The sequence below is a fragment of the Aptenodytes patagonicus genome, chromosome 9 (genome assembly GCF_965638725.1).
Source record: "Aptenodytes patagonicus chromosome 9, bAptPat1.pri.cur, whole genome shotgun sequence".
NCBI classification, from domain to species: domain Eukaryota; kingdom Metazoa; phylum Chordata; class Aves; order Sphenisciformes; family Spheniscidae; genus Aptenodytes; species Aptenodytes patagonicus.
In genome coordinates, this window is record NC_134957.1 from 20,687,561 (window position 1) to 20,712,519 (window position 24,959).

Below are 24,959 nucleotides of genomic sequence, written 5' to 3' on the forward strand. Positions count from 1 at the left end.
TCCTTCCAAATTGACAGCTCTTTTGGACCTTATTTCAACTGTATTAGACAAGCAACCTGTCTCTAGAAGTTAGTTGAAAAAAATCTCGGGATTTTTTAGAAAATAAAAAAAGATAAAGTAGTTAACACGACCAAAAATTATGTCAATTCCTGGGATAATAGGCAATAATTTGATGTGGTCTTTGCCTCCGATTAAACTATTAAGTTTTGGCGGATACAGAGGCAACAGGAAGAAGGAAGAGCAGTTAGTGAGGATAACTGAAAGTTTTTGTTGGATAAGCACCATGAGATTGGCTAGCACAATATGCTGCTTTACTTACTCTTGTTTGCCACTTCTTTAATCTCTCGCAGTATTTCAGCTTCCATTGTAGGATTGTTACAAATATCTACCCAGGTTCCACTGATGCCTTTCTGCCCAGCTAGTGCCGTCAGCTTCTTCTGATTAGGAACCACAAAACTGATGACGTAAGACTGGTCGCTACCACAAGATGGCAAGAGAAGGAAGGAAAAAAAATCCAAACAGTTGAGGCTTCCATTTCGGAGAGGAAAATGCTTACTTGCTGTTAGATACACAGATCCACAGTGCTTTTTGAACTGTAGTTATTCCCCCATACAGAATCCTTCTGGTACATTAAGTCTTCACAACTGATGACTTAAAGGTATTCTAAGTTGTTCTACAACGTTAGGTTTGATCGGTATCGTGCTTTGCTGTAATTTCATGAACGCGCATCTCGGTTTAGCTCGTTCTCTTCAGTTTCCCTTCGTGCCGTGCGTTTGAGGGGAGGGGGAGGAGAGACCCGGACTGTTTCCAAAACTCAGTGGAGAGCTTTTGGATCAGGTGCAAAGTGTCCAGATTAACTTTTCTCTGGTATTCTGACAGAAAGCCAAAACACATGCTAAATATAATTATACCTGTTTGGGGAAGGGATGGGATGGAACTGGCGTGGATTAGGATAGGGGAAGCGCCAACAGAAAAACATAGGTCATTTCTTCAGCTCTTAGGGAATCTGGGCACCTGTGCTACTTCAGAAATGCTGTTTAGAACTCTGGTAGGGGGGTTTGTTCAATGGCAACCATGGAAAACTACAGTATATCGTCAGAGAAGTGGGTCAGAGCCTGTATTTCATGTTTACCCTAAATGGAGTTTTAAACTAATACCGCTCTTACCTTTTGGCATAAGCACAGATATTGTCAATCAACGGACAGTTCTTCAGCGCTGCCTCCACTTTGCCCAGAGATACATATTCTCCTGCTTGTAGCTTTACCAAGTCTTTCTTACGATCTAGGAGTTGAGGGGGAAGGAAGAAAACACTTGTTCCATTTAAACTTTTGCATTTCCACAGACTCATGTGCAAAGCCACTACACATGTATTTTGTGCAATGCTATGCAAGATTCTTAATAAACATGAACTAAAGCATCTTATTGAAATTTTAAAGCAGCTAACAGCATGTACATATTCTGCCAACTTTATAAAGGCTTCTGTAAGAAAGTTTCTATAGCGCTACGCTTCCTGTCACGCAACTTGCATGAAAGTGATGGGGACTCTGATTTTAAAGCTTTGTAATTAATACCAAAAATTAATCTTACATTTATTCTTTAAAGTCCATGTGCTAAATTTAGATGGTGATAATGTCACAGGAAACAGCATCGCTGCCAAAATTTTCCTACAGCTGTGAGGACTTTTGGGAATGTTTTACACAGTGATTCTGCAAGCAGGTAACCTTAAGTAGATTAGCTCTGGCAAAGCCAACAGGATTAATAGCAGGCTTATAATTATGTTTGGTCAACATCTTGTAACAGATTAAGATAGCAAAAATTGAGGCCAACCTATGATCTGCAGACACCCATCCGGATGAAATTCCCCTATATCTCCTGTACAAAACCACCTCTGACCATTCTCATCAATGGAGAACTCCTCTGTTGTCTTCTCTTCGTTTTTAAAATACCCCATTGAGACATTAGGTCCGCCAATTACAATTTCTCCTCTCGGATTAGGCTTGTCTTTATTAGTGTAGCCCCCTGAAAAACAAGAAAATCCCCACACAATTATTTTTAACTTGCGTATTCTGCTGCCAGGAAAAATATTTTGAAACTTCAGCTTGAAGTTAATGCGCACAAATTGATGACTATTATAAAAGATAAAGAACAATTATTTCATATGCTACACCTAGCTAAGCAGATAGGCAAGGAAACCAGCTAAGCAGTGGTTAAATTAGTTACTCTGAAATCAAAACTTTTAATACTCTCACCTTCTTGCCAGTCTCTCAATTTTATTTCACAACAAACAAGAGGAGCTCCAACTCTGCCAGTGCTGTAATCAGCAGCTTGGGGAGAGAACAAGGAAGAATACAAAGAGTTTTGTCATTTGAAATATAAACTCAAACCATAAATCAGGCAGTAGCTTATCTCAAGTTACTTTATTGCAGTTAAGAACTACAGCTATTTTGACTTCACAGAAAACTCCACCAAGCCCTCATAGATACCTATATCTTAAATTATGTATTTCCAGAAGCATTTTAACTACCTTCTGTAATTGTTCCAGCTCCACATGTTTCTGTTAGTCCATAGCCTTGACCAACAGGACAGCAAAAACAGATGTTCATGAATCTTTGTGTTTGAGGCGAGAGTGGTGCTCCTCCAGAAAGCATCATACGGATGTTCCCTCCCAGTAATGCTTTTACTTTTTTAAACAATAGTCTTGAAAGAAGGAAAAAAGCATTAAAAAAAAAATAATTCACTCAGTTCACTTTTATAAAAAGAAAAAGACACAAACCTTCTTCCTTCCTATCTGGAACACCTTAAAAATAACTTAATCATTGACAGATTTTTAGTGGACAGCAGGGATAATCAAAAACGTTACCTCTTGTGTAACACTTGAAGACGGCAGAATTCCTGTAACTTAACTAAACAAACATTCCAATTTTATTACAAAAAAAAAAAAGCAATCCAATGAAAACTAACTAGTCATCTGTTCTGAAGGTTAGTCATTCCTACCATTAAATACCTTATCCTTTTCCAGTAAGAACGTGGATTATTTCAGTTAGTCGTTAGATGATATTTGCATGTTGGATGAGAATGGTCTGATGTCAGATAGCTTAGATGATTATTCTCTTAGACTGTCTTAACAAATCACAAGGAAAAAGGTACACTTGGACTGTGAATTACACTTACACGTTACACAGAGGTGCATCGTATCCCCTCTTGATTTGTTCCAATTTGTAGTCATAGCCTATCTTGAACAGAGTTCTCTGAACATAGTTCATCTCTTGAACTTTACTCATGACATTTTTATAAATTCTGTCCATTATTTCCTACAACGTGTTAAAAAGAGCAAGGAAAATTACCACATAGAATAGACTAGCACGTGTAAATTAAATTCCATGTTAAAAATAAAATAACCTATTATTCTTCCTTTAAAATGGATAATATGGTAAGAGTGAAAAGGTCTGCATCATTGGTTAGGCAATGCTTAACTGTAATGCTTTTAATGTGTGATCAATTAGTCAATTTATAGACCATCGCAGCTTGGAGCTATTTGAAATGAGTGGAACAAAGTATCGCAAGTGCAGTAGAAAACTAGTGACTTAGCCTTACTTTTCTCCAGTTGCTTTTTTCTCCTCACACCAGTATCACTAGAGAGGAAGAACCCTCAACGCTGTAGTATGTAGCTTATATTAGAAGACGTGCCTTGAAGTCAAGGGCAAGTAATTGAGTCACCATTGCGGGTCTTCGGGCATACTGCAGTAATTCATAGTACCACTTGCTTTTCTACAAACGGCTTCTAAACCTCCGATCTGGTTTTAAAATACTTCCCACTCCTCATTCTGAAGACGTCTTCTCTATCAACCATAGCTACAAATCTTGGGTAACACGCCATAGTGTAATAAAACTTGCTATGTTATATTGCTTACATTATCGATAACACCTTAACCTGTACTTAAAATGTGATAAACTCATTTAGAAAACTTTGAATTCAAATTTAGCTAAATCTCTTTGCAAAAGGTTGGTATATGCCATGCAGGGTTTATCGTGCTTAAGAGTCCTGATGCTGTACTTTATCCACGGCAATTGGCAAGCTCAAGGGAACGAACTGAGAGATTTCATTTCGCCGCTTCCTTTTCCAAGAGAAGCCTTTCAACTTTCAAAGCAATGTGGTTGCAGCAATTCTAGTTACCTGACAAAAACCCCCACAATTCTGTCACAGATGAGAAATTAATTTCCGTTAAAATAATAAGCTTATGATCACTAAAATACACAGAACTTAAAATAAATAGCGTTCAGCCTGGTGAAGTATTTAACAGAAGTTTAAGGATTGGCTCCTTCAAGCTTGTTACAGAGCACAATGCTTTGAAGTATTTACATGCTTTCTAACAAAAGTCAAAATTAAAATTGAAAAGAAAGCTATGAAAATTATGTACTTTGAAATATCAGGGATCAAAATATTGAAGTCTTATTAGAAACCACTCTCATTAGTGTTTTTGATTAGTTCCTTCATGATTGCAATTTAGACAAATTGCAGAATTTCAGAAAAACTGTACATGATTTTCAGCCCAGTTTACCTGCAGAATATCATCTAATGTTTCCAAAAGCCAGACAATTACCTTAAAGCAGAATTAATTGTAGCCTTTTGTAAAGACTACAGAGGCATGACAAGGTATTCAGAATTACAAAGGCTGGAAGGAACTATTAACCCTTATTACAATGTTCTGACTGAATCAAGTATTTAGAAATATTTGTGTCTCTGGATTCTGTTAGAGTTAATTTCCATTTCACTCCTTATACATTCTAATCACTGGTGATGTTATGATGTTTTGACGATAAAAACAAGGCAATAGTTCCAGGGAGAGAAATATTTATTAGATGATGTTATGCAAGTGTTGTTTCTGCTGGGGCTTTCTGAAGGTTTTCCTCTTTGCTATAGATTGTTGAACTCTAGATCCTGTATGCTATCAACTGAAAATGGATCATCAGTTTCAGTTTTATTTTTTTCTCTGCTAACTTCTTTGCGATAGTCAGTCTGTAGAATCAAGACATTTAGGTGGGGTTCAGCATTGTCACTGTTCTGCAGTTAATTCATACGAAACTGTCTGCATGGACTTTTTTTTTTGCACGTGCATGAAATACAGTCCTTCCAAGAGGGATTATGACCGTATTTAAAACTTACACTGTTTTTGCCAGTAGTCATGCATTTGAATTTTCCCAGGAAATAAATTTAAATGGATATTTTCCAAAAAGCTGGGGTTCTCAGACATACTAATTTTCACTCAGTTAATTATTAAGAAAAAGACCAAGCCTATATATATGATTATTATTTTATAAAATAAAAAATGCAAGCGAGTAATTGATTTAAAAACTCCTGGCTGTTCCCAAAAGATGCTGCAGAACAACCACATCCAACCAAAACTCACTACTCTTAAATGGCATTAAATCCTCCTCTTCACCCTCCACCACCATGTGGCAAAAGCTGCTGCTACCAGTCTTACGAGCCACAGAGGTGATACGATCATAAGAGAAGCACAAGTGATTCCAGGACATATGAGGAAGGTTTTTGCATTAGAAAAACGCAAACATTTGTGTATTTGTCGGATAGCGCTAAGATCTTGTGGAATGCAGAAGCCTGGTCACCCAAAGCCCAACGTAAGCTACAGAAGCAACAGGAGTTACAGTCTCCTGATCATTTTTTTTTTTCTTACAAGAGGAGGCTAAGCACAGCCTGCTTACCCTAAGAACAGCAAGAGAGACTTAGCCTAAGTGTTACCTTGGAGACAAGCAGCTGAGACCGAGCACCCCCAACCACTACGGCAGCGCCGCTTAACTTGCTAAGTTCTGTAACTCGGCCAAATGCCTGTATCTTACGGTGTCCATCCTAGCCAAAGCCACCCTGCCTTCTCCCTATGCAAAAAGGAGTTTCAGACTCTGAATGTCAAAGACTTTCTGTATCCTATTGTTGTATCAGTAGCCCAGTGAAACATCACTTGTGACTACTAAAACACATTTACAGTTTTGGATCAAAAGGGGTCTTGGCTTTTGCATACAGGTATTCTTGTGCTCATCTGCAGCATCAGTACTCGGTTCAAGCAATGACAACTGGAATTCCTATATGCTGCTTTTCTCCTATTAGTGACAGTTACTTACACATGAAGAGAAAAAAATGTTAGTAAATAGATTTTTCTAGCATGAACAGATAGAAAGCGTAATTTTTTTGCTAAACTTGCTTCTGCATACTTACAGGCACAGCTGCCATCAGGGTAGGCTTAAGTACAGTACAGTCTCCTTTGCTTCCCTTCTTAATTTTACTTGACTGTAATAAGGAAAAAATGTCAATTTATGAAGCTGAAAGCCAAGCAGCTCTTTAGAAAAGGACTAAAAAAAAGAGGGAGATATATTAGCATGTAATTTGTTTAAATCTCTTCCTCCATCCCTCAAAAAAAACCACTTCCTGCGTACACTTTTTTTCCCATTGTGATGGAAAAAGTAATTATTAACAACAATTTCAACCAAAATGCTAGATGTTTTACAAGCCCAACCTGGTTAAGTCCACTTTGTACATCTTTCTCTTACTGCCGCCCTCTAGCACTTGCTTTCTCCTCCATCTTCCTCCAGGAGTTTCTTTTGCCTGATGCAATCTCTATACCAGCAAAACATACAGAAGCAATCTTTTCCAGCTTAATTTGCTCTTATTTGTCTTAATTGTTAAATGGAAAAAGGCAAAGGGCTAAATAGAAGATCTACAATAACTGGATAAAGAACTGATAAAGTGAGACCAAAAGCTTAAAATCACTTTAAACAGTCTTACGTTCAGCTAATCTATTAATAGCTGTTCTTATCCTGATATCCAGTGGATAATGCTATATGCAATTATTAGGTTTTCTTTTAGGTTTCCTAAGTATCATAAAAGTAAAGGCTTTAATAAAATTTACATGGTATGACCCGCTGCTATAGTTCACCAGGAACGTTAATTTGCATCATTTTCTGAACAAAAACAATTACATTTCTGAAGCGTGCCACATACATCAGCATTTCTTTAATGAAAGAGGATAGCTGAGCGAGAAGACTGCAAAAGCAAATTTAAGCTTCCCCCTCACCTGATCCGATAGTGTGAGTGGAGAGGAGTAGCCAATCCTGCAGCCGTAAGTGATGCAAGAAATTTCTGCTGTCAATTCTAACACATGGGCCAGAGGCAAATAACCAATGTAAGTATCCTTGGGTCTAGGAAAGGAAAGGATTCTCTAATTAACAATGATGCACAAGTGGACTGAAAATACTGTTTAACAGTTTTATTGTGTGCTTAGTTATTCCTTTTTGAAAGACTTGGATCACAAGTGAGGCTTATTCTTCTGCACACAAGAAGGGTGTGATTTCAAACCACAGCTGATGAACAAAATGGGGAAAATCCCACCTTACTGAAATCGGAATGAATTACAGGATTTGCCTTGTTTTCTAGGAAACGCAAAGATTCCTTAGTCTCCACTGCTGTTTCCTCTCCTTGTGGGAGATGTCATCCCAGGTACCAAATGAAGGATGAAATCACTATGTTTTAAAATAATCACCAATGACTTACAACTCCTTGACAGTCATCATAGCATCTCCTTCTAAAATAGTTCAGTAGAAAGAGAGCTGATCACTGAAGTGCTGAGGCTTATTTCAGGAAAAAAATTCTTGGAGATTTCTCAGCAAGAAACTCGGAGCTGTCACTTAACAGAAGCTTTCAGCATTAGGTCAGAACTGGTTTTATAGCTTATCACAAAAGGAGTTAGCAACGTAGCGTATTTCAGCTACTAAACCCTTCATGAATGCAGTAACAAACACACCCAAGTTCATGAAAAATTTCCTCAAAATATTAATGTGAGGGAATTTGCAGTTGGTTTTACTATCGTTAGTGCCCAGTTTATTACTTTTCTGCTCATTCAGTGAAGTATACTTGAGCAGATTCTGCAGCACGTGCATTATCCACCCAACGGTGGTGTCTCTAGATCAATGGAAGGGGTAGGCTCCGACATACTTCAAGTGATTCTAGCTGCCTGAAAACATCTAAAAAAAACTTCCCAAGTTTGACTAGATGAGGAATCTCCTTATCTGGTGGCATCTTCTGATGCACAAAAGTGCAAAAATCCATCACAGACCTAAAGCTAAGGGTAATAATACTAATAAAAAAAAGTAGAAACAGCATGTGAGACAAGAGCTAGAAGGGCATCCTTTTAAAACAACGGGGTAAGTTCACAAACGCAAGATATAGTTCTTATAAATATAAAATAACAATAAAAATATCCTGAAGAAATTTGATAACACCTGATGCCAGCAACAGACTTTCTATAAACTTGCGTACTTTTGGAGGTTCTGTCTTATTTCTCCGTACATGTGACAACTAAGTGTTTCTTACCCCAGCGCAGGTATTCTTTCGCACTGTCCCGTCATTCCAGCTATTAAGTTTTTATGCATCATCATCACTCCTTTAGGTCTCCCGGTAGAGCCACTGGTGTACATTACTAAAGCCAAGTCTGTAGGAACAGGTCTGCTCGGCAGAATGCTCGCTGCAAAATGCGGGAGAAAAATTGTTATTAATTCTTATCTACTTTTTAAATTGTTATTTCTGTAATTAATCAATGTGAAAATGTCTGTAATCAACCAGTGTGATACAGGTGCTGCAGCAAAGGCAAGCACGATGTGCTGCGAAGTGGTCAGTGGTGGATGCAGAAGTCAGTGATGAAGAGAGCAGTGGTCTCTTTTTAAGAGGAAATGAGGGAAGGCAGATTTTGAAAGGAATGACAAGTTTTTGGGCATCTACGCAACCTGGGTGATACTTTTGCCATTATGTCTTAGAGCTGACTGAAAGTTTCATAGAAGAAGCCTTCTGAAGACCAAGTAAACCTGCCAAGGGCAGTGAAGGGAAAAAATACGGTACTGGAGAGAAACAACGGGTTGAGAAAAAAACAAAACCAAAAAATCCCCAACGCCCCAAAATGCTGCGAGTCAGCTTTTCTGTCACTCACTCTTCCAAAGCCAAGGTTGTAGAGCTAAGACTGCTTTTCTTTTTTCTTTGTTTTAAATGAACATTCCTCAGGTAAGCTGCTAGTTAGTGGAAAAGCATAAGCTTACACTTGACTTTTGATTTTTTTGTTGTTGTTTTTGTTTTAATCCCTTGACATTTATTCTTGGGATGAAAGTTACTGGCTTTCACAGCGAGAGAGGCAGCAGAAGTGTCTGCAAGGGAAGCAGGGTTTTTGGGGGGGGGGGGGGGAACCAAACCAACACCCCTCAAGGTAACCGCTGGTTTGTATCCGTACCTTAAGCTGATCAAAAATAAGCAGTGGTAATGAATGTGTGCTTCCCTGCAAAAAGCTCCTTTGCCAGTTTCTCTCCTCTTTTCTTCAAGAGAGAAGAGATCTGGCTGAGCACAGACTGCTGATTTAAGGAAAAGAGATGATCATGGCTGGTTTTTCCTTCTTTAAAGCAGATGTTTACAGTCGCTCCTGGCTGCCCAGTGTAGCAAGGGATATAATGGTTATTCCTCTAGCCCAAGGTGCTTTTTAGCTACAGCTTAGTTAAGAAAAAAGACATTTCCAATCCAACAAGCAAAAAAAAAAAAGCCTCAAGTGCTTTCTCCTCTTTTCTTAGGAAAAACAGTGAAAATAAGATGAATAAAAGGTAAGAGTGGCAGAAAATGGAACACTGCACCAGATTCTATTTCACTTCCTACAGCAAAGGTGGAGTCTTAAAATTAAATTATTCTGGTTATGGTTTAGAAGTTAAAAATAAAGTTTTATCCTGAAATACCTGACACTTTAAACAAAGGTGCAGGACAATAAATAGAGATCAAACAAATTTTCCGTTTATTTAAAGGAAGCCAGAGGATGAACTGGCAATCTGCCACTGCCTTTGTGTGGGAGACCTGCATGGGTGGTTTTTTTTCTGCTACGCATCCCTCTTAACCTAGGTCTGATTTCACTGTTAACGTTGCTTGAGTCGTTCTCTGTGAAGTGATTCACTTACAGTTTTCTGGTTTGGCTCCCAGCTCTTCCACTGTCTGCATACTATGAATCTCCATGTTTTCAGGGTATTCCGATTTATTGATAGTCTTCTTGTCCACATAAATGATATGTTTAAGACAGGAGACTTGCGGCAATGCATTCTATAGAAGAGAAATGAAACTTTTGGTACTGACTGCACTGTAAAATTATTATAGGGTTGCTTGTAAGCAGGTGAAGCTGGTACCAAATTACCTTAAGTTTGCTCTCAAGAAGTTCTACGCTAGTGACCAGATATGATGCTCCACACTCATTGAGACCATAGGTTACTGCCTCTTCACCCAGGGTGGCATACAACGTAACAACTGTTACAGTAAAGAGAGAGAACGTGAAAGAAATGCTGAAGTAATGCTAAACGCAAAAGCTCTAGCTTTAGCTCACTAGAAGGCATTGCAGGAGCATAAAATTAGCTCAATGGGGGATTTTCTAATTTGGAAACAAAACAGCTTTTATTTTTTCCACATCAGAATTTTATGCCACAAGAGACCTCTGAAATGAGGATGACAGTTGTATAGGAAGCATTTCTTTACCAAGAGGGTGGTCAAACACTGGAACAGGCTTCCTTGAGAGGTGGTCGATGCCCCAAGCCCATCGCTGTTTAAAGAGGCATTTGGACAACGCCCTTAATAACATGCTTTAACTTTTGGTCAGCCCTGAAGTGGTCAGGCAGTTGGACATTGGCAGATGATCACTGTAGATCCCTTCCAACTGAAATAGTCTGTTTTGATGATTTCTCTTCCTCTATCGATTAAAGAGATCCACCAAAACCCAACAATAATGCACTAAGCAATCACACAGTAAGCAACTGAGAACATGTGTTCTGCCCCTGAGCTCTTTGCAACCAGAGCTCAGGGGGAGAGATGACACTCTAAACATCGCAGGGCACCAGTCACGGCTTAAAGCGATGCACTTCTACAAGCAGCTCTTTCGGTGCTGTCAACTACTTTGCTTGCTCCCGTGAAATTACTGATGGGGGCAAGGCAGAGAATCAGGCTAAGGAATCAGACTGTTTTTCACGTTGCTAGATTATTTTTAACCCTGTCTGGCTACAGTGATGCCATTAAGCGCCTCACAGGCACCAAGGAGCTCACCTCTTCCCATCATCTCTTTATTGAAAAAAAACCCCAACCCTTCCTTTAGTATTGTCTGCTATCTCAAACTCTAACCTCCAAAGACCATTAAAGGAATTTAATATTCCTGTGAAATAGGGTTCATGTGGAAGGGACAAAAAGAGAGTAATGTTATATAGCTGATTCTTCCTGCCTCTCAAAGCATGAGGATCAAGACCGAATTAACCATCCTCTCCTACTTCAATAGCAATGTCAGCTCTTCCATTATTGCCCTTTAACAGCCTCTCTGCATACTCTACTGTGTGACCTTCTCCTCACACAGTCAGCTACTACTAATACTGGAAGAAAAAGAGGCAGCCTAGTGTAAGCAAAAACATAAGGTGGCAAAAAAATAAGCTCTAGGTCATAGGGTGTTGTATGCAGACTGGGCATGAGTGCATAGTAACCTTTGCCACTTCACCAAGAAGTTTGTATGCGTTCAGTCAGATTAGAGATTTTTGACAGCTTAAATAAAATTAAGAAAAAGAAAAAAAACATATACATAATTGTAATGAACTTGAGCAGCTTAATGTCACCAAAAAAACCCTCAGACTAGCATGTGATTTTGATTACTTTACCATTCTTCTCTCTTCTAATAAGCATTTCATGTTTTGGATGCATAAGAAGTCAGGATACAGACAGAAAATACTATAAACACATTCCACGTTTTGGGGGGAGAAAGGCAACTACTGACATCTTCAGAGTATTTTAAAAAAACCTGAATAGTAACCGTACTGTTCTGTCATTCTAACATCTAGAACATTACTGCAATAAAATCAGGAAAAACGGTCTCATAAGTATGAGCAAGTTAGTTTTAGGGATCTCCGCAATGCATAGAACAGACTGGAAACTTCTAAGAATCAGACCATAGCCAGAGTAAGCTTATGAAATTCTTATACCATCAATGATAAGATTGGCAGATTCAAAATACTTAACAGCCAAACCAGTGCTGAGAAATGTTTACTTCTAATGTAGTTTAGAACCAAGTTCAGCACTCACGAGGAAAGTTGTACTTGAAGCAGGTGAGAGCTGCAATCATCCATTCTGCTCGGGTCTCACAGAATATGACAACAGTACTCTTCGGGGTTAGTCCCAGGGCAGTCAGTCCACTCCCCAAGCGATTCACTTTCTCATTTACTTCTTCATAGGATAACCATCTGTAAGTTCCTAAAATTAACTGGTGAGGAAAACAATAAATATAATTGTGATGACAAAAAGCTGCTGGTACAGCTCTACAAGCTTATGTGAGTTGGTGCATAACACCGTAAGCGCACACACTGCCATTCATTAAAAGAAAAAAAAAATTGCCTTCATTTTTCTTGAAGTAGAATAAATAGTGCATTCTGTAGTCTGTTCTTCTTTAACTACTATAAAATGGAAGTTTTATATCATAAGATGATGATTAAGGAAGACCTCTAAGGAGACCGCCATTGTTGAGGCAAGATGCAAAGCAGCTCAAAACCAAAGCAGAATTAAGTACAAAATTGTAAGTTTTACCTTTTTGAACACTTTTCCATTTGGTTGCATTTCATTTTCTTCACTCAGTATTTCTCTGGTCCCAAGACAGTCCTTCTTCCCAAACTTTGCTAAAGCATGGTCAAACAGCTTGTCCAACGTGTCTGCTCCAGGAATGTTTATGTTTGCTAGTGAGTCAAGATGAGTGACAGAACGGTAGGGGCTTCCAGGTTTGTCCGAGATGGGTTTAGCTTTTAAACGTTTTGCCATAGCCTTTTTCTTCTTAGCATTGGTAAGAAAATACCATGGAATAAATACAAGCATACTGTACACAGATATTAACAAGTATACAGGCAGCAAGAGAACGGCACATACTTCTAGCCTAAGTTTCATTGCAGGTATTTAAAAAAGAAAAATCTCTTATTGTGTTCTGAAGCAGGCAAGAGCAAAGCAGCAGTGCAGTGTGGTGTAGGAGAAGCAACAGTAAGTGAAGCTTAGGTAGTTCTGTTTCAGAGCAGCTGCTAAAATTTTAGTAACCTTTGAGAGCCAACAGTGGACGCCTGTGGGTGAAGACCAGAGCCAAGCAGAGAGCAGGAAAAAAAAAGAAAAAAAGAATTAAATTAGTAATATTACAGTCAGTCCATTAGTTTTTTAGTCCCTCTAAGAGTTCACTTCAAATGCATCAAGACAAAGGAGACTGAAGTAACTGATGTAAGAGGCATGTACACTGCATGATACAGCAGTGTACTGCTCTGAAGACGAAAAAGGATGAATCTTTTCCGTACTTGTTTGTTGCATCCACAAATATTTACTTTTCAAAGACTTTTCCCCACTATCTCTGTTTGAGTAGTTCAGGGCTGTTGAGATGAAGTCTGTCCTTCACATCATAATATCGTGTTTAAGCTACTTGAGTAATGCTACAATTGCATAATTGTGGGAAAGGTCAACAGTTGTTTTCCCCCTAAATATTTGTACTACAGAGAACAGATACAGCAGATTACTGCTTTTCAGAATATTACATCAACTTATATTCAGATTAAAATGTATCTTGATACAGTCCTCAAAAGTCTACATGTTGTAATCTAAAAACTATATAATATTCCAAAACTGCTTTATTAACTTTGCCCCAGCAAGTGAGTTTTCAATCTATTACTTTTCAACTACGAATGTCAGACTCTTGGAAAGGGATTACACAGATTTGCTTTCCCCCTCCAAAAACTACTTCAATATACGCATTTCAGAACTCCAGGTATGGAAAATGGAATCCAATTTGACCAATTTAATCCAATTTAAAATAAAGCACAGTTTGGCAAGGTTTTGTCTGCATGTCAGAAATCTTTCCTCATTAAGGAGAACTGGGCCTGAATAAAGACCGAAGGCGAGTGGGAGAAAAACGAAAGCATCATAGCAAACCACAGTTGTGGCTAGCCCGCTGGGCTGTAACTAGTCTGCACTGGCATGTAAAAGATAGAGGTTCTTATCTTCATCTGGATGGCATGCAAACAAACACCTCATGTACGATGCACACAGCAGGAAAAATAAAAGGCAAAGGTGCACTAACAAAAGAGCGGTACCTCAGACACATAGGGGAGTGAGTAACGCTGACTGGCTTATGGCAAAGCCCAGTCTTTCATGGACAGAATCTGATAAACAGAGTGGATGAGAATAGGGAAATTTTCAGGGCTCCATCAAGAACTAAAAGAACATGGGCACATCTCAAAATGTACCTTTATTAACATATTTGTCACCCTCAGGTGATGAGGGAGGCTACAATTAACATTTCAGGTTGAACAAGACAACTGCTACTAACAGCATAGCAGAAATCTATTAATAGGTGGTTGGGTTTTTTAATAAGAATTACAACATCCGCAGTTGTGTTGTAGCCAACATCAACAGCGTTTAATGTAACATAAGATTAAGAGATCTGCAGATACTTAAAATAACATGATCACCACGTTAATTTTAATTAAATCTAAAGAATAAAGTTACTATTGAATGATGGTATAATGTACTAAACCAAGCTCAGACTTGTTCAGAAAAAAGAGTATTCTGTGTATTTCTTTATAAAAAGTGAATGTTACATTCTTTTCAAAACGTATATGCTTATTCTGCTCTAGTTAACCTCATCATCATCAACTGCTCAGCAAACAGACAAACCTCAGCAGAAGAGAGATCATTTTACTTCCCTAAGCTCCAGTTCTCCAAAATGAAGGTTTACTGGTCTATATTACAAATCTTGTATGATATTGTCATGCCAGTTAATTCCGTGCTCCAAAAGCAGCAGTTGAGCTTGTATTTAAAACAAAAGCCAGCCATAGTGCTAAGACTACAGCAAGAAAACTTCCGTGCGTGCCCGTGATCAGACACAATGCTACACGTTAAAATAAACCCCATGGAGAACTCTCACTGCTCTTCACCTTCCAACAAAACGCGTACGACCAGGCACAATGATCTGGATAAAAAGCAAACTTGCTGGACTAATGCAAACGATTTAATATAATGAGACAGAACTACAGCTTTTATTCAGGCTGAGTAGCAGCTTTTTCAGAAGTAGTCCTGCTGGTAAAAAACTACTCACTAATAATCAAGAACTGACTAATTTAGAAAGGGAGCAGAGGAATGGGCTCATATTTACTTAAGTTCTTTAGCCAATGTTCTGGACTGACCAATACTGTAAAAAGACATTTAATTTAACTTTTCCATTCCATTTCATCTCCTGTACATTGATTTTATAAATTATATTTAAGCTCTTTAGCAGCTTGTATAACACTGAACAACCACAAAATTTTCAGAGTATTTTCTGTGTACGTGTTATTACAACAGACACAAAGAACTGAAAATCATATTTTCACACATTGATTTGGTTACTACTTTCTAATTAAATCTATATTGATTAATGGTCTTTATTAATAGATACTTATTGCAATTATCTCATCTTTCCACTGCTATTTTCCACTCTTTCTTATTGCATCTGGGCAATGGTGAATTAAACCGAAGTCTCTGGGGTAAGAGCTGTCCCTTTTTTTACCACATCTAAAATGATGGGGACCTGCTCCTCTTGTCATCCAAGCGCTGACGAGATGCAAATAACACAATGAATCATAACAGCACTGTCATGGTTTAAACAGGTATTTCACAATATCCAATTCACATTCTATTACTGATAGTCAATACTAAGTCTTTAAAACTGAACTAGGTTGCAGAATGGATTGTAAGACTATATGTGAAAAGGGGACTGTATCTGAAAAATTACACGCCACTGATGTCATCTAATAATCCTTGCTACATGCAGGAAATGTGTGGTTTTATATGCGAGACGATCTTCAAGCCGACTAAGCAACAAAACTCAATTCAGTGTTGAACACTAACTTAAGAACTTTTACAGTTTACTGGAACAACTTTCTAACATGCTAAAAAACCTCAACAGAATGTTCAAAATACTGCCTGAAATAATAAAGTAATGATAAAAAGGTCTTAATGGGAAAGAATGTTTGTTTTGTCCTACAACTGGCACCCTGTTGAAATCACTTTTAACTTTTTAATGCAGCGCATGTACAAACACACTTTGTTACGTTACTGTACACATTAGCAAAAGTTAAAGGTTGCATTTCTTTCATTTTGAAATTTCAGATTTGTTTGAAATACTTTAAAAAGTGTTTATAAAAACAGATAACTTAGCTAATTTGTATACATTTGTGGTAATTTAAAGTGCTTCTATCTTGACAAAAATCAGTTGTAATTCTTAACAGAAATCAGTTGGAAAAACTCAGTAAGTCCCAAAAAGACAAACTTGGCTTTTTCCTTTGAACATATTCACATAAAAACTGACACATACACACACACGTATATACGCACGCGCAGGTATACTTACAAGGTATCTGACAGCGATGACTGAGGGGTTTTTGTGTCGATTAGATCTATATTAAAACAGAAAAAAAGAAAGTATTGGAGGTTGGGAATTTTTTTGCCTTGCAGAAAGGAGGAATCTTTAGAATTTCTACCCTAATGCTCCTGAAGAAGAATAGCCTATGAATTTAGACAAAGGCGGCACGTGCTACCCATACAAGAGGAGAGCAATGATATTGTTGGAAAAGACTAAGCTTGCAAACTACAGTGTACAGATAAAGATAAAGCTACCCAAAAGGAGTTTAATTTTCATGGGAACACCCCACCCCACCCCCCTTTAAACATGCTCTGAATAAAGCTATGAACAGAAGCTTAATTTAATTTTAAAAAAGGCAAGAAAGAGACTTTCAGATTCCATGTGGTCCATTCTTCTGTCTCGGGGCAGAAGCAACAAGACCTTTATCATTCTTGATGGATGAGTATCAGTAGAAACATTAACTCGGGACTACCCGTAGCATACGCTGCCCAAAAGAGTCACAAGGAACATCAAACAGAGTTTGGGTACTGAGGCAAGAGGAGAGTTTACAGAACAAAAGCATGGTTATGTAGGCGGCGAGGCTTCACTGGTCCCATGACCAGTGAAAAACAAGATGCCCTAAATGTAACGCTACAGATATGGCTTCAAAAAGCCTACTGCATGATCGTTCTCTTGGACTACTTGGTTTTATATGCAGAAAGCTTTTAACTCATGTTTAACCTAGTTATATTTTATTAGCCTTCCCCATAAGTCTAAGATTTCAATCAAGGTACCAGTTTTTACGGACTGAAACTGTTAAACATCCCTTACAAAATTCTCCTACAAACATTTTCTCTTGAAATATGAAATAAATAAGAGGCGCAATAATGTTTTTAGTGTTACTGGCACTTGCATGTGGCTGTATAAGGTTTTGATCCATAACAGGACCATCCCAAACTCATGCCAAATAAGTATTTATCATATTTTAAATATAATGCATAACAGACTGACATACTGAACTTGCAAAAGTACCTCCGTACCAATTCCATTTGGCTAGAAGCCAAACTTAGCTATTCAAATTACACCTTATGCCTTCAATCTCTTATTTAAATTTAATTAGACTTTAAGAGAAAGGATGAGATGCAATGTTCTCATCGATGCACCATCAAGGATACCTTCAAGGCAAGCCAACTACATATTACTAAAGTGTAACAGTTATGTTCTCAGTAAACTTCCTCTTTCCTCACAAATAAAAGATGAAAAATGTCACTGTATCAAATTAAAGCTGTTATGTAATACTAGAATATTTAGAATATGTAATATTTTATATTGACTTGCAAAGTTCATTATTTCTCTTAATTGTGCAATGTAACTAGCCCGTCTAGACGCTTATCTATCTGTTTTGGAAACAGCAGAGCTTCCAGTTCTTGATGTAGGGAACGCACGTTCCCAGCAACAGCGATCAATGTGCGTCAGGCGCGACTACAGTCTAAGAAAAAAACCAAACCAAACAAAAATAGATGTAGTTTCTCTCCTCGATAGCTGTGTTTTCAGCATCTCCGAAGGATTTCCCTCAGGTGAATAAGCTTCTAGCAATTTTGAAATGGTAACTCTAGAGTTCATTTATCATTTGCAATGATACGTTGCAGTGTTCGTATTAGAAACCTCACTCATGAGGTAATATTTTCCTTATTACTATTATATGCTGGGCGTTTACAAAAATTCTATAGTCCAAGCTTACTACAGCAAACAAATAACCGATGTGAACGCTCATACAGGTACTGACACTGTATTTTACAGCCTGCCACAGACGGAAGAGATGTTCTTTGAGTATAATCTGACTTTGATGTCCTCAATTAAAAGCTTCAGAGACAGATAACAGGCAACACTGTTCTCGTCCTGCAGCCAGGGCCACAGAACAAAGTCTGAAATCAGAGCACAGGTTCCGCAACAGAGGAGACACTCCCCTCTCTGTGATTTTTCATGAATTTAACTGAAAATCTAAGAAACAGTGGCAACTGTATTTTTTTTTTAATATAGAAAAATAGCTTTTAAATAGTCACAAAAGTTTATGAGACTAAGTAAGAGCAAAAGTGTGTGTGGGGAACCAGGGAGAGGGTTTATACCTCTGGAAGCGACTATTTACGGAGGAGGAAATGCCCTCATCTCCTCTGCGTTTAACTATTCAAACAGAACAGAATCAACTTACCCAGCATTTGCACACACAACTAGAATTTCTAAGTGTGACTCAAAACCTAAAGAAGGACCTGTGGCTAGAAATTTTATCCTATGCAGTTTAATTTTAATAGGGCAGCAAATTATCATCTTCGCTGGGAAAGGCTTTAATTAGCCCGAGTCCAAAACAACTGTAAAGGCTTAATATTGAAAGTGTATGAATAACAGTGTTTATTGTCCTTCCTCTTGGGTTAAAAAGCTTGCCAGGGATCCGATTTACTATGTAATAGCATGATCAGAAGAAAACATACTTTGTTTTCAATCTACTTCAAACATTAACTGCAACTTTTAAAACGCTTTTTCATTGTGTTAGGAAAGTCTTCTAGTACGAAAGATGACATTAGGCAGGAAAAGGGTAGTATTCTAGTTTGTGAAGAACACGCCAATCTGCGAAGCAAGAAACACCGGCGGAACTCCTGGTTGTCCTGCAACCGAGCTCTTGCCAACTTCAAATGGAGACACGATTCTGGCTTTAGCATAAGTACTCAGGGTTGACTCCTTTCAGGAAGTTCTGAAATCCTCCAAAACAATCCAGTCTGAGTAAGTAACAACTATTTCCGGAGTTTCTCTAGCGCTCGGGCAGATCTAAACATTTTGGAAACCACAGTAAACATTCATAATTTGTAAGTGGAAAGGTGGTTCCACACAGTGAAAAAAACATGAGTTGACCTGAATAAGTACATTGGTTATTAGTTACAGTCAGTTTTGGGGAGGGAATTTAATCTATATCTAGTAGTCCTGAATTTGTTCCAGTACTAAAACTGAAAGAGCCTAGGATTTCAAAAAGAAATTACAGAAAGACTGAGAAGTATCACGTTGCCAGGAAGATGCAGCAAGCTTAAACACAATAAACAAATGAGTGCATACTACCAGGCTCTCTACAAATTTTGATTTTCCAGATTTATACCTGTCACACACAAGAATGAGAGAACATTTCTACAGATGAGAAGACTGTGATTAAATAGCAGTAAGAGTTAGAAGAATCTTGTGGCTAATTACAACTTTCTGGGGGTTAGAAAGATTGAAAGAAGAAAAACTAAGGGAAATGATTCAGTTTTTACATCATGGCAGTGTATGTATGAAAACAAACTGCCAATATTAATGCAAGTTACTCATGGTAGGAAAAAAAGTACACGAGGTCTGATTTTTGTTCCTTTCTCACAGGCAGATTTCTACATATTTTCCTCTTACACAATTTTGTATGTCAAAGTGTAATGAAAACTCCAGAGATAATCTAATCAAATGCCAGCAGGTTTCAGAAGTCCTTCTGTGCTCTATCAATGCCATAGTAGCTCAAAGCCTGAGAACTTTCAAGAGCTCTTACTATGTCTGTGCAGTGTAAATACTAGTACCTATGTCCCAACAAACAGGGAGAGGGAAAGTCGGATACAGTGGATCCTGATAAGTCGAGGGTCCCTGTTTAAATATATATATTTTATGTGAAATAGCAAAAACGCAAGCTGTATTAGGAAATCTTGTTTCTCTTACTGCTGCTTATAAAGTAGTTAATACAATGTTTTACTTAGCTACTAAACAAAGATTAGATTTATTTTTGGTTTCAAGAAAAATATTATTGTTGCCCTTTATATTCACTACTTCTGTTTTACTACCTCAGAACATAAATGCACTTAATGCCAATCAGGAAAAAAAAAAAAAAATCAATTTGTAAGTGTCAAATTGTCATACATCTATTGCTGCAACAACTATTGTAATGGAAACCAGACCAGCCACGCTTACCCAGTATTTCTCAATTATCTAACAGACTGGTGTGAAACTCTCTCTCCTAATCTTGTAACAGGAGGGCAAGCAAATATTTGGTGAAACGGTTAAGAGCTGTTTGTGTGCTCCAAAGGCAGAAAACATAAAAGGCCAAGGCAAGATTCCACAACTGAAAACTGTCGATTGAGAATACACTGAACTGGGAAAGTATTTCCTCTAGACCCACCTCTGTTACTTTTCCCTCATTAAATTCTATCCAGAATCTGCACCGTAAATACCTGAGGCTCACTGACTCCGCCGCTTCCTCTCTCACAAGCCCGTGCTCAATCTGTACTGGTTATGCTGTGATCTAATCAAAAGCCTAGGGCACGCAGGGTTTCAAGTCAATCCAATTTATGCTACGGTATTGTGAATGCTAGCAGTCACTATAATAGCAAACTCAGCTGTTCCAACACTTTTTTGCGGTGAAGGAAGGAAGCGAGAGGCACCCTTTGGTTTCGTTGGCATTTTAGTTAATGAACGTGGTAAGGACTGCCCTTATACTGGGCAGACAGTATTTCAGAAGAGGATGGAAAAGGAGAAATTCCGCAACTGAAAAATACTGATGTTACCTCAAAAGTCCTCCAACATCTACAAAATACACTTGGGCTAAAGGGCACAAAATTAAAAAGGAAAATGCACATCCTGTACTAATAAAGAAGTATTTCAGCCTGATCCCCTCAACATACACCCCAATCTCATCAGGCATTATGGCAAACGTTACTCCAATGGTTCAACAGCAGAGATGCGATCGTACTGTTTCCACCCAACTTGTTTTAAAACAAGCACATGAAAAGGCAAGCAGCATGATCAAGGACAAATTTTAGAGGATATGTGGCTGTGGAAGTTCTCGAGCAAAAGCAGTCAAATAGGAATTGATCATCTCCTTCTTCCCTTACGTAATACAAAATGGATAGACAGACTAGTTCTGTGGTTAGCTACACAATAATTTTGCAGTGGAAAGGTTGTGACTTACCTGGCTCTGATGATCCAACTAGGGAGATTTAAGTTATCATCATCTTTTAATTTTCTGCTTCTTTCTCAGTAGTAAACTGCTTTGCAAAATACAAAAGTAGTGGCCTCTCCTAAGACTGTTGAATTATACAGTCTAGAAGATCGAATCAGCTTAAGACCTACAAATATAAAGCCCTATTTGCCACATCTTCCATAACGTTTTTCTTGTCTGCAAATACTGTCCTTGAGAAATTTGATACCCAGAGTCAAATAATCCCTTAATACATACAACTTATACTAAAACCAGTTTCATACCTTACAAAAAACAAGGTTTGTTGCTTGCTTCCCCACATGAAAATCATGCCTTCTTTGAGTGCAGACTTGATAAGTTCAAGCTTTTTGAAAACATTCTCTTATTTTAGGCAACTTCAGATAAATTCCAAAGCCTGTTATTGCACCTATTGTTTTGGAGCATATTCCAACAGAAGATCTTTGCATTTACCTATACTGTGTCAGTTTGAAACTACAGACTGGAGATCAGTTCCCCTCTTTATCTTTGTTTTATTTTTAAGCATTACAAATGAAGCAGGTTAAATAAAAAAAATAAATTAAAAAAGATTACTGAACATCCAGACCGTTCTGTATAGGTCTGCATCATGGACTGTTTGTGCAGTCTCTAGCATAATACGTAACTACAAAGAAGCATTTAAACCTAATTTTTATAACCAGATTATGTTTAAAATTTTCATTTTTAAGAGTGATTCTAACTTGAAAATGTGATTGAAGATACTGATTACAGGCCAAAAAAAGAGTTCAGCTAGAAAAGGAAGAAGTCAAACAATGCAAAAGCACAAGTGAGACTTCACACTGAACTTGAAGACATTCCCTCCATTTTTTCTGTGTGGAATACAGGCATCTGAAAACTGGCATAATGTTCTGTGGTGTTTTAAGTCGAGCAGTTTTACTTTGCATTGAAAGGGACTAGTAACACTCACACAAGTTACTTCTTTCAGGTACCTTCTTCAACTGTCACCATTTCATCTCACTCAGCAATGAATGGATAGTCTAGATTTTGCTTCTGTCTCCGAACTGGAACACACCTGACATAAAGCAGGAATTTACTCGAAGCTGAGTTTCTTAACAGAAGCTGTTTTCTTAACAGAAAGGTTAAGATCTCAGTTTTCCCCGCATTTTCGGGGCACAATAGAAGTAAATGACTGAGGTATCAGTGTTTTACTGTCTTCAAAGTCAGATGTAATATTCCTGTTTCTGTAGTATTAATGAATGTGTGATGGGGGTACTGCAGATAGAAAGTACGAATGCAACTTGTGTAACTAGTATTTCGCTTCTAATCGCTAGGTGCTTCCCTGGGTCTATTGAGCATTCATTTTTACCTGTTTTCAACTTATTGTCAGTATTAGGAACCTATGCATGGACAACAGGTTGTTTAAGAATTAGGGTGCTCATCTCCCCTCTTATGTTATCATCCTATGCTTGTGATAATCATTTCAACAACATCCTTTCACCATGTAGGGAAATTAGGACATCAGGTGCTTTTTATTTTGCAAGTAAAGATGAAGGAGTACAGGAAATAATCTCCCTGGCTAGTTTCTTAAAATTTACCCAGCGACAATGTACTTATGCTTATGCCTGTTGGATACAACTGCTTCACCAATTCCAGGAGTACATGCATTCCCGTTCAGACTCTGATGAAGTCATGGTATTAGGGCTGGACAAATGTTAATGATGTTTTACTCAACAAGGCAAAATATTCATTAATGACACTACCCTAGCTGCATAGATTAAATATTAACACTTATTTCCTGGCCTCAAATCTGGAATGTCACCAAGCATCTGTACAGCATGACCTAGGAGGAATTGTATGTACTCTTGTGATGACGCGTTAGAAATGCTTAAAAGTGGCATTTCCCAATATAAAATAGTAACATGAATCTATTACTACATAAAAACAAAAGTTAGGAGAAAGTAAACACCGAATGATTCTTTTTTAAATAGGATTCAGCTGATAGATTCGTCTGACCAAAGCTTAGTAACATGAACACAGCAGAGCCAGTCATTAAAGGTACTTCCTTTATTTATAAATTCCCTGAAATTTAGCAGCATTGCTCTGCAATAACCTTTTTGTGAAAGGAGCAACTCAAGCAGTAAAATGTTAAAGTGCATGAACACAAGTCGAGTCTGGCAGGCAAACATGCAATGCAATGACAGAGATCACCATAATCCCTCTTAATGCTCTATTGAGAAAGTCCAGTAATATTAACCTCCTGCGTTTGATTGAAATCCAGACACAATAATGGACTACAACAGCTTCTCCCTTTTACTGTAGTTACCCTGACAGATTATATACTTCTTTTTAAATGTCTTGCCAGCAGCGACTGTTGCGTAATTTAACAGACTAAAGTTCTAAATATAATTCTGTATCACTTCAGAAAACCTGAATGTCTCTTCAGCTTTCATTTTGATAAGAAATTCTGCCACCAATTTTATATTTACCTTTATTGCTTTTCAAAAACTCCATCGTCTCTCATCAGTGGCATTAGGAGCTTTCTTCTCAGACACTGGTCATAATTTGGGTAGTGAAATTAATTACATTCTCAAAAAAAAAAAGAGGGGGTGTAGAGAAGTAAATGTTCCTCCTCATGTACTGCATTAGCAGTCTTTTGCCTACCAAAAAGTGTACTGGGGGCTGAGGAGGGATTTTTCTAAAGTTCTTACGGGATTTCAAAATGTTGTGGCGACAGTCAACAAGAGGAACACCAGAGTTGGGAAATACACTTTCCCTTTTCTCTTAGGAGCTCACATCCAAATGCAAATTCCTCCCTTTTTTGTGACTAAGCAAAAAGAATTAGGCTTTCTTACTTGCAATTTGAAGACATTCTCTCCTTGCAGATGTTCTGATATACAGATGACTGGGTGTGCACTTAAAAAATACAAGTTTAAGAAAACTGTTCCCACCCGTGGTCATTTGAGATGGTAGCCCCTGAGATTTCAAGCATGAGTCATCTCTATTTTTCATTTTCCTTGTGTAACTAGTTAGGCTGCAGAGGAAAATGGTTTGAGAGTCAATAAAAATTAGGAGCAAGCATATTTTAATCTTTTGCACAATCACCGTGTTTTCCAGTGAAAAAGTGATGATGTCTGTATGTTTAAGGAACTGAGTTTTTTTTATTGTGGTCTTAATGCAAAATCTTAGCACAGTCTATTGCTTGGTTCATGGTGAACCTACCCTACCACTTTCTAGCCAAACATACCTAGATTAATCTCTAGATATCCATCGTCTCTAGATATCCATCGTCTCTAGATCCCCACCTGGAATTCCCAGATAAAGATTTACCTAAGACAGGACTTCATACTGCAACTTTTTGCTCACTTTAAACTTTTCGTGAGTGAACTTGCTTTCTGCTACTTTCATGTGCTCTACAATAGACTGAGATATCTTTAGGATACATTCCTTTTAATAACATTATTTGGCAACTCAAGTATTAATTTTTATAAGGAAGATCTGGAGGTATAGACTGGGGATGAGTTGTACATGGATAA

The 24,959-nt window shown here is 37.9% G+C and overlaps 1 protein-coding gene across 11 annotated transcripts in view; it reads right to left on the reverse strand.

The window, feature by feature from the left end:
- ACSL4 (acyl-CoA synthetase long chain family member 4) overlaps positions 1-24,959 on the reverse strand; it is a 41,937-nt gene that overhangs the window by 4,101 nt on the left and 12,877 nt on the right. For 4 of the 11 annotated variants that reach the window (XM_076347377.1, XM_076347376.1, XM_076347374.1 and 1 more), the window contains 14 exons: positions 16,461-16,506; positions 12,632-13,149; positions 12,134-12,311; positions 10,221-10,330; positions 9,991-10,129; positions 8,381-8,531; positions 7,086-7,209; positions 6,230-6,301; positions 3,172-3,311; positions 2,525-2,697; positions 2,250-2,324; positions 1,828-2,019; positions 1,167-1,281; positions 320-477 (listed from right to left, as the gene is read on the reverse strand). In XM_076347377.1, the coding sequence (XP_076203492.1) occupies positions 320-477; positions 1,167-1,281; positions 1,828-2,019; positions 2,250-2,324; positions 2,525-2,697; positions 3,172-3,311; positions 6,230-6,301; positions 7,086-7,209; positions 8,381-8,531; positions 9,991-10,129; positions 10,221-10,330; positions 12,134-12,311; positions 12,632-12,982 (1,978 nt within the window). In that variant the 5' untranslated portion in view covers positions 12,983-13,149; positions 16,461-16,506. Of the gene's footprint in view, positions 1-319; positions 478-1,166; positions 1,282-1,827; positions 2,020-2,249; positions 2,325-2,524; positions 2,698-3,171; positions 3,312-6,229; positions 6,302-7,085; positions 7,210-8,380; positions 8,532-9,990; positions 10,130-10,220; positions 10,331-12,133; positions 12,312-12,631; positions 13,150-14,163; positions 14,233-16,460; positions 16,507-24,959 lie in introns of all 11 variants that reach the window. The other 7 variants (XM_076347381.1, XM_076347378.1, XM_076347379.1 and 4 more) reach the window with 4 other exon arrangements.